At 39.5% G+C, this 10,290-nt stretch overlaps 1 protein-coding gene across 2 annotated transcripts in view; it reads left to right on the top strand.

The window, feature by feature from the left end:
- The window catches only part of UBE2W (ubiquitin conjugating enzyme E2 W), a 33,941-nt gene continuing 23,651 nt past the window's right edge, over positions 1 to 10,290 (top strand). For both annotated transcript variants that reach the window (XR_006178510.1, XM_042869676.1), the window contains exon 1: positions 1 to 69. Coding sequence is in view for 1 of the 2 variants with exons in the window: in XM_042869676.1 (XP_042725610.1) it covers positions 55 to 69 (15 nt within the window). In the remaining variant the exon portion in view is untranslated. The remainder of the gene's footprint in view (positions 70 to 10,290) is intronic.

The following is a 10,290-nucleotide window of genomic DNA, read 5'->3' as shown; positions in this document are numbered from 1 at the left end:
GCTGCGTCTGTGAGGTTGCGGGCTGGCGGCGCGGTGGGAGGGGGAGGATCCAACATGGCGTCCATGCAGGTGAGCAGCCTGCGGCGAGGCCGGCTGTGGGTCCGGGAGCCGGGGCGAGCCGTTCTTCGAGCGGCGGGAGCGTTCCCGGGGGAGTCGTGCGGGCGGTCGAGGGGAGCGGCCGGTCCGACGGGATCACTGGAGGAGCAAGAGGAGTCCGGCAGGGCTGGGGCGAGCTGAGGGGCGAGGCTGGGCCCCGGCTGTGGAGAGAGGAGTAAAGCGGGAGGGCAGCGGCCTTGTGGGGGAGGTGAGGGGAGCAGGGCTTAGGAGTGAGCTGCGTTGGCCCAGCGGGCATGGCCTCGACCCCGAAAGTTCTCGGAGGGGAGGGGAGAGGATAGAGGGGAGGCCCCGGCACTGCTCCTGTCCCTTGGTGGGGTTTGGGGAGCCGGGCGGTTTGCTGGGCGCGAGGGGGATGCACGGGAGTCCCATGGAGACCCCGTGAGGTCGGTGGCAAGGACGTGGGCAGTGGCTCCGTCTGTCTGGGGCTGTAACTGTCGCCGATGGGGGCCGCGACAGGCGGGCTCGAACCCGCGTGGCCCCGTTGCCCTCTCTGTGTAAAACGAGATCGTGATGCAGCTTCGGTCCTGCGGGCGGCCGGCGTCTGGTTTAGCTTAGCTGGATGGATGGGGCTGCTGGAGGTACGGTGGCGTGAAACACCCTGCTGCTTGACAGGTCTTTCCAGCTGAATTATTTATTCGTACCTGCTCCGAAGGAGTGAGTCTTAAATAGTAGCTGCAGGAATTGCTCTGCGAGAATGGATCGCTTTCACTGTATGCTGTTCAGAGTGGATGGGGATTTATTGTGACGTGCCCAGGACAAAGGATCGCTGGGTTTGGTGGCTGTACTCTCTGTCTTTTCTTACCTCACCTGTAACTGCTCTGCTTTACCTTATTTTTTTCCATGTTGTTTTTAAATGAAGATGATTAAGTACTTCTGTTTTCTGTCTCCAGTTGGTGTTTCTTTTCTTGTTTTCATTCTGGTTTTTTTTTTTTGTTTTTTTTTTTTGTCGTTACTAACAACCATGGAGTGTAGAAATAATCAGATTAATTGTCCTGATAGCCCAGCTTTAACATTAGCGAGAGTTAAAATGTCAGAACAGTGAACCTTTTGGGGTAAAAATTCTACTGGTGATGTTTAGTGCCATAAAAATAACTGTGTGTCTTTCTGAGTTATTGAAATGAAATGGGATCAAGAGCTCAAACGCACTTGAACATACTGTACAGAATGTTCTTGATTTAGCAGTACTTTAGGCAGATAGTCTGATGCGTCTTTGATTTATCAGCTTAGTCTGGCAGATGCGTTTTTGTAATGCTTTTTTTAATGGTCGAACTTCACAAGCTCAAGTGAAGAATTGAGGCAGTCATTCATGAAGCAGAACCTTTCATGAAGCGATGTGGGGTGAAAAACAGCATAAGGAAGTGACAGTTCTGAAACACGAAGAGGGAGGCACTCTATGGGCCTCTGTAAGCCTGGGCTGTGCTGCTGTGTTTGGCTTATAAAATGACCTTCTCCAGCTTGCCTCACCCTTGTTCCTGTTGATCCCTTTAGAAAAAGAGAAATAGTGATTACAAAAAGTGAGGCTGTTTAGGATACAGGAATGACAAATATTGTCTCAAAGATCGGTTGTGTAGAAGTTGTACTCTCCTCCTGTAAACATGGCTATAGTAGGTCTAATGTTGTAATTACTTGCATTTTGGATATAGTTGCTGTAAGATTATACTTTACATTTTGTTCTTTTGTCTTTTGATGAGATAAATTTACAGAGTCCTTTTTGTTTGTTTACATCCTACTATTTGTGTAGCATTCTGAAATAATGACTTTTTTTTTTTTCTGAATTTTAGCCATTCACTTCTGCTTTATTAAAAATCTAGAGGAATGGAAAAGAAATTCGTTAGGAACTGTTGTTTTGAGTAAGTGGGAAACCTAAACCCATGTACTGTAAAGATGTAAGTTTCCCAATTTTGGACGCTTATATTGGTGAACAAGATATGAAGGCTCTGAATTCTTCTAATGAAGAACATTTTACAAACAACAGAAGCTGTTGCTTGTAATTCAGAGTGATTTTTCCATTCAGCATTATTGAATTAATCAGTGCTAACATTTAATAAGGTCTGTCTCCATAGTGTTATGGCAGTGTCACTGGTGTTTTTGGTAAGGATGATCTGTTGGTACTTGAAAGACATTTCAGACTTAATTTAAGCTGCCATGATTTTGTACAACAATGTAATGCCCTTGATCATTGTTTTTAGGTATTCACTGAAATTTCTGTGTTTAGCTTAAAGCAACATAGCCATCCTAGAAGGAAAGCTTTGAAACTGTGTCAAATCACTGCTTTCTGCCATGGTCAGTGAAGTAGTTACTCAACCTGAGTAGCTACTGTGGCTCAGTTGATGAGTTGCAACTCATACTCGCAAGTTTTATGAGTCATTGTGTGCATATTGAAGTTCTATGATTTGTTTATGCTGGACACCTGTTGTGGTAGGTTACTGTAAGGTTTCTGCTAGAATAATGGAAGTCAGTGCTGTTGAGATCCTCTCTTTTGCTTTATAACCCCTCTGTCATCCAGAGCGTTGTCTAATGTGCTGTTGGATTGGTTTAAACCTCAGTTAGGCAAATGGTGGTGTTTTTTGTTTTTTTTTTTTTTGTTTTTTTTTTTTCCCAAGAATTTCTCATAAAAGTCCAAGCTTGTGCAATTTCTTCCTGGGAAAAAAAAACAAAACAAAACAAAAAAAAAAAAACAACAAAACAGAAAAATCGTGATTACTGTAGAGCAAGTGAATGGAATGAACTTGCTTAAGAGAATTTGGCATTGTATCTTTAGTCTTAAAGCTAGAGATGATGTAAAATGTATAATTTCTGTGCTAAGTATTGCGTAGTCAGTGCCTTTTCCCAAGCCCACAAGTATCAACTGTTTGCACTAAACCTTGGAAGATCACTGTATCTGGAATGCTGAGGTCTTAACTATTCCTGTTTTACTTCTCTTCATTCTTAATGCTGAATTCCTTGAAGCTTTGAGTTATGGCAGGATGCATTTAAGTGGCTTTCATGAACACATCTACGGGAACAGCTTTAGCTGTGTATTTTATCACCTCTTTTCATTACTTTAAGCACATGAGGCTTGTACCTGTAGGTATTTAAAACTGATTAAATTCAAAGCTAATGTAATTAATGACACAAGCAACTTTACTAAAGATTGTAGATTGTTGGCCTTCAGCGCACATTTGTCTTATCAGGGCTTTGGTTTTTTGCCCTTGAAAGCTGCCTGCTGTGAGGCCACCATCAAGATACATGCACACATCAAAATCAAAGTGCTACTGTAAAAGCAACAGGCTGCTTGTTTTCCGAATGTAAGAAAACGTAACATCTGGAATATGCCCACATTCTTTTTAACTTCATTGTTTCTGTTCATTACCAGCTCTTGTAGTCTCAGTGGAAGTTTCTGTTTCCGGCTGATCTCAGAAAAATTGCTTATTGCTCAGTAGTTCTTTGGTATTGACAGTGGTTTTATTTAATAATTTGGAAATGATTATGTTTTTATCTGTTTGACAGCCTTGTTGGGAACAAAAAAATCTAAAATATATTCAATAGAAGTTAAAAAAAAAAAAAAAGGTGGGAAGGAGAGAAGGGAAGGGGGCAAGAAAAGAGTAAGAACTTAGATGGGAAAGACTTAAATTCAAGTGGAACTTCAGTGCTGTTGCACATGTTCTGTGCTGTTGGAGGTCTCTGCACAGGACGTTATTTCTGTTATTTTAAATTAAGTATTTTAAAAATGAGAATAAAGTAAGTAGATGCTATAGCTATCTACCAATTCTGAGATGTAAGCACAGTGGGACTACTGGTAGTAACAATGTGAAAAAGTAGTGCCTTTGGTGAGATACTGTTGAAGATTTAAATAATAGTAATAATAAAATATTAAAACTAGAAGATGCAGATGCCACAATTGAGACCAGAATGAGTAGAGAGTAAAAAGCATTTCTGCTGTCCACTGAGTGGTTGCCAGTCCTTTGTGTAACCTTCAGTTATCAGTCTGTATGCTATGGAGCATATTAGTTTGGGCTTGCAGCCAATATGGAGTGAGATAAATGTAAAACTTGTATTTGTTTTACCAAAATGAGTTTGTTTAATCTGTTTTTTCTTTTTTTTTTAATTAACTACTTAAATGGTTGAAAGTCCATTGAATATTCACAGCTATTAGTTCAGTAAAAATAAAACAAAAATTCTTTTAGGCCCTAAGTAGTCTCACATGCTTTTTTTTGTATCTACACCTGTATAAAATGCTTTGGGAAATATTTAGCTGTGCAGCAGCTGCAGAATTTGTGGATTAGAATAGAATTCCCGTTATAAATAGAAGGCAATGGCAGACTTCAGTTTACTAGAAGCTAATATACCTGGCTAGCAGCAGATTTGCCTCCTAAATAGGCCAACTGCATGGCAGGAGCATGGAAAACTATGAAAGCTTTCAACCTGCTATTTTGAACATTGATGTGGCATCAATGTGTGTATTATTTAAACTAGTAAAATAAGGCCATGAAGATATTTACTGTGAAGAGCGTTTATCCCAGTTGATTGTAGACATTTTTTTGTTTGTTCTCATAGTGCTCTATTCCTGCTCTTAGGCTTGAGAAGGAGAAAAGAGAAGACAGTAGGTTTGCAAAAGCCAGGTAATGTTGTCTTGTTTAGCTTGGAAAGCTCTCCGTTTCTAAATAATAAGCAAAAGCAGCTTAATTTAGCTGAAATAATGAGCAAAAGGTCATTAGGTCAAGCACTTCATTTGTTTGATCAAATTCCATTGAGCAAAGAATTCCAGACTAAATGCTCTTCACTATGAAGGTAGGGGCTGCTCTGGTGATACTGCAGGATAATTTAAGTGGTTAAATTACCCCTCTAATGTGAAAGAGGCAAGGCACAAGTTCCATGAACCCTGCTCGTTGTTACAGATGTGCACAGATAGATTTGCTATAATGATCCTATCTCTTCTGTAGCCTTGTTTCACATTCAGAAGAGGAGCTTCCAAGGAGTTTGCAAGCTGAGGTTGGTGGTGGTGAGGATGAAGGACTTTTACTCCAAAAGATTTCTGCATCTTTGTGAAGTAGCAAAGGACTGACAGCTGTGTACTTCGGGTTGTGTTTTGCCCTTTGTATGGGCGGAAGAAGCAATGTTATAAGTTAAAAGCAAACTGAAAGAGTAATTTTAAAGTGGTTGGCTTTTTTTCCTTCTACAGAGACAGTAAATAACTTTGTGCAGTAGAACGCAGGTCAAGTAACCTGCCTTCTGCCTGCTTATAATAATTGAGGGCTTTCAAAAGGTGCTCCGAAATTTTGCAGGTTGTTTGCTTCCTTGGTCACCCGCCTCTCTCCATCTGAGGTCACCTTTCTCACTGGAATTAAAGCAGAGTATTAATGTAGGGGACAGAAAGAAGGGGAGGGAACACCACCATTCAGTGTTCAGTGAGAAAGAACAGAAGGGAACGGTGGCAGAACATGATTTACTGAGACTTATTTTGGTGGAGATTGTTGATATGACTGAGAATGCTGTTTGGCCTTTTGTGCACAGTTTTAACAAGAGCTTTTACTCTTCGTTAACAAAACCAAAGTTGTCATATTTTTATTCAACTTATAAAATTAAAAGTACTGCTTTATTAGCCTCGTGGAAAAGGGCCTGTATATTTGTTGATGTGTTAAGGTTACCAGAGTATATCAAGTATTGTCTCTAAAATAATGGAATAAAAATCTTTGTGGAATTCTGTCCTACTTGTAAAGATGGGAGTATTTCTTCTTGATTGAAAATAGCAGCCAATAAAGAGAAGGGACAAAGAAACTGAATGGATTGAGACTTCCCAAATTTCCTCCCTGTCCTATTTTAGTGATATGGATTAGAAGAGCATTTAAATCTCATTATAGTTTGCTGTTTCCAACTCCTGTTCTTCTTTTATGAAAAGGCTTTTTTTTTTTTTTTTTTTTTTTTTTTTTTTTTTTTTTTTTTTGTTCCTTTTTCTCAGAATCCAGCCTTATATCATGACTATTCTTCATAAGAAATTCCCTGGTTTTCCTCATTATGCCAACCCATGCCAGTATGGTAAATTCATTGCTTTGACTGAAGTAGGCTAAATGATGTCCTTTGAAGACTGAATTATTTGCTGGGACTTGTTAGTGCCGTGTGGGGCTTTCCTGGGCATTGGTGTGTTTGCAGAATCGATTCAAAAAGCAGATGATTAGCTGTCAGTTTTATCCTTTGTTGATGGATTTCATTTAATTAGCTTTAAAATGAGAAATTTAGCATCAAAAATGGGATTAGCTGGCAAAAAGCATTTCAGGCTGCGGTGTGCAGGGTGGCTTTGTGTGTGGTTATTGGTTTCTATTTAATTGTTTTGTAGTTCTCACTTAAGGCTAATGTTGTCTCTTAGCCACTAAGTCAATTGTACTATTTATTCCGTTTAGAAGAGGAATAAATTATTCCTCTGACCTCCTGGTCAAATATTGAGAAATCCACAGCATGCAGTGTTTCTTGCTTTGTTTTAGAATATCTTGGTAGACATGTGAAGAAAATATCCTGTTTACTGAGCTGAGAGGTCAGCAGCACCACTCGTCCATCCCTCCCCAGCCCTAGTGGGGTCTTAAAATGTTCAGAATAACAAAGTGTTATAGGTGGAAACTTCTTTGTGCTCTGCTTTTAGGTTCCCCTAAGAAGAGAGCAGTGCACAAAATGCCTGGTGTCCGGGACTTGAATTATGGATTGGTCTGGGAGAATAGCGTGGAACTGGGCTGCCAGATGTTAACATGTTTTATTAGAAATAAGGAGGGGACTAATCTGCTTCTGCATCCGAGTACAGATTGAAAACCTGATATTTGGCCAAAAATAGATCAAACTGAAAAGCAATTCTTAAAAGTCAAATCCTGCTTTATTTTGTTATGGGCGTATTATTTTGTGAAGCAGCTTTGCGGAGCGGAGCTGCGGCTCTAATTGGGCACATCAGACAATTCATCTTTTTTTCCTTCCTCCTCTGGGCCTTGATTAAAACTTACCACAAGAACTTTGATTAGAAAGAATTCTCCCAGGATTGTGATAGTCAAGTGACTGGGTGGCTTGTGGGTTTGGGAGTCTGGACCAAATGATTTCACCTGAATAATGGGATATGTACTCTGCTGGGGCTTTCTTGACTGATCCAGTTGTTAGGAAACAAGATTTCTAGTTTGCAGTAGCTGTCTCTTGCATCTTTTCCATTGACTGCTTGATTTTTAGTTAAAAAAGTATTAGCTGTGTCTGTTTTTAATCTTGTTTCTCTTCTGAGAGCTTTCAGTATTTAAATTTGGATGTCTAACCTAGAGTAACCTGGAAGTAGTTGTAGCAGTAAGCTGCTGCTAATAATGTTAGCAGCACTTTTATAACACTGTTAATAATGTGTATTTGTTTCTGTTGTTGTTGTTTGTTTTTTTCTTTTTTTTTGCTTTTTCTTCCTATAGAAGTTTTGTTTCACAAGCAGAGTTATTTTTCCAATGCTTTGAACTTCATATCCCTCAAGATCCTTTGAGATGCTTTTCGGTAAGAAATACGTGAATGGAAGAACCAAAATACTGAAAGTAGGGTTGTTACTGCTCTTGTTGTTTCCAGCTAGTGGGTTGTGCCAGCAGACTTGTAACAGCTCTGCTTATGAAACAGCGTGGTGATGTTGTCACAACAGAGTTGTTACAGCCTAGTGACAGCTATTCTGGTACGTGGTTACCATTTGCCTTCATTCAAGGCAGGAGCACATCTCTTGCATGCTAAAACTTCTCCTATTCAAAAAGGGTGTTTTCATGAAATATTTTGTAACTTGAATGAGGGAGGAGGTGAAAGCCTGTAAAGCCAAATGTAAGGTGGTTGGTTTTTTTTTTTTTTTTTTTTTTTTTTTTCTTCCCAAAATTCATTATGGGATGCTTTTGTGCTGGCAGTCTTAAGTCTTTAGATGTGCAAGATAATAGTTTGCAGTTACTGGAGAAATATTGTTGGGTCCCCTTGAGATGCAGTGCATTGTAACATAAAGCAGAAGACTGGAGCACTTAGGGGATTAATTTTTAACTTCTATTTATGAGTTAGCTTTTCTTCCTTGCAGATCTCAAAACTAGATTAAGATTTGCATTTACAGTATATGACTGTGTGGCCTTGGAGAGCTACTCCTTTCATGTATCATCACAATAAAGAAAGGGGATTTCTAATGCTTGGAAATAGATTTCTAACAAAAAGTGACTTGCAGATTTTTTTGAGATTCCTATCCTTTCTGGTGTGTCGTATTTCAAAGTTCCTGTTAGATTTCTCAGTTTAGTTCTTTCATTTCCTTATGATAGCACTTAACTGACTACGGCTGCTGAGTTCTCTACCTCTCAAGGTGAAAAGGCTGCCACATTGCAGTTAGTTGCCCATCCCTGTTTATGTTAGAGAAAAAGAAGGTGTGACAGTGGAACACTCCCTCCAGCAGAAATGACAGGAAGCTGGATACTCATTTTCCACTGAAGTTTTCTGTTCTGCTAGAGAGAACTGTTCTAGCTGCCCTTACAATGTCCTCTCATCTACTGAAACTCCTCTTGGATTAGTCAGCTCAGATTTTCTCTCTTCCAGAAATTTCAAGTCAATTTGAAAGATTGCTCACAGAGTATTTGTCTAAGCTCATTATTTAGTTTCCAGTTTACCCATTTAAAGAATTGCACATCTTATGTGACATTTCTTGAAATACTGGAAGGTAGAATGTTCAAGAATTGCAGAGATTTGAATGTATGCAGTGAGCTTTCTGCAGCTTTATTTCTTCTGTATCACTTACCTTTGTGAAGTATTCACAATATATTCAGCTCTTAGAAGGCAAGTCAGGAGTACAGGCACGCTATTGAATTTGGTTGCATTATGGCATTAATATTTTACTGTGAATATAACAGTGTATGTGTATTTTGCCCACTCCATTTATGAGGTCCAGTACCTTAATTGAAACAGTATTAATTGGCTGCCGTAATAGCTCTCAACAGCATGTGTATTAATAGTTGGTCGTGACCCTTATTGCTAAGGGTACCTTACTTTCTTACATTCTTTTTTTCTTATAGCTTTGTGGAGAGACTTCTAACTCTCTCTAGTGTCCAGTTTTGTGAAGGAGGGGTGGAACTGTTGTGTTAATGGGCTTAGAACTTAGAAATAGACACCTGATACTATGATACTGGTACTGTGATATATAACATCTGGCTTAATGGTGCACAGTAATCAAACTCGCTGATTCTAGGAGCTGGATTCTGAAACCCCGTCGTTGCCAACTTCTTAGTCTCTTCCTGTCTTAAGCTACCACTCTGTTCCTATTTCCATATTTATCTCTATATCGTTCTGCTTTGCCTTTGCTTCTTTATGTGATTCTTCAGGAATCAACAGAACTGAGAAATTTAGCTGTGGTATTTGAGATGCTGCTGAGCTGCTTCTAGAGTTGGCAAAGGAAGACATTTGCCATGTTGGAGATAGAAGAATGTATGTTTTTGCCTTGCAAAGGATGCTAGAAGCTACTGGCTTCGGAGATAAATTTAAACCTGAACTGTGACAGACAGTGGCTGCCATCTTTCTGGATTGAAATGATAAAGTTTGTTGTCAGCTGTCTAAGAAGCTGGCAGGAATTCTATTGCACCCAGTTAATTTTATTCTTGGCTCCATATGCTTTGAGAAGTCTTACGAGTTTGACACATGAGAAAATCTGTGGAGGATAACAGAAAGGGTTGCACAAATCCTATTCGACAGAATTAGCAGTAGAATACAAGCCGTTGCTATCTAAGGCAACTTTAATTACTTGAATAAGCTTCATTTTGGAATTGATGTTTGGGCTGATGTTAAGCTATGATCTTTGTTTTCATCCTTGAATTGCTTTTTCCTGTAGAGGTAGGTGAATCAAGTAATCTTGGTTTCAAAGGCTTCCACTATGTACTCATGTGGAATGCTGGCTGTGCTGTTACTCTTTGCCATTTGCAGCTGGTTATTCCTTTAACTAAAAGATTGATGTTATCTACTCTCGGGTTTCTGATCTTCCAGCTCTTTTCCTCCCTTTTTCTCTAGGTAGTGAATGTTTTATCGATATGATCCTTTTTAGTTTTGTTTAATTGGAAGTTGTATTAAAAAACGCTTAAGCATAAAATTCTCTCAAAAATAAGGAAGCTATCAATTTCAGATTGCCTGTGCGTCTTTCATTCATTCCCCTTTTATGTAGGTAACTCCTTGACTGCAATCAGATTTATTTTT

Source organism: Lagopus leucura, unplaced genomic scaffold (assembly GCF_019238085.1).
Source record: "Lagopus leucura isolate 7727_CA_CO unplaced genomic scaffold, USGS_WTPT01 Super-Scaffold_100002, whole genome shotgun sequence".
NCBI classification, from domain to species: domain Eukaryota; kingdom Metazoa; phylum Chordata; class Aves; order Galliformes; family Phasianidae; genus Lagopus; species Lagopus leucura.
Note: the sequence above shows the minus strand (reverse complement) of the source record. Positions and strands in the feature narration are given on the sequence as shown.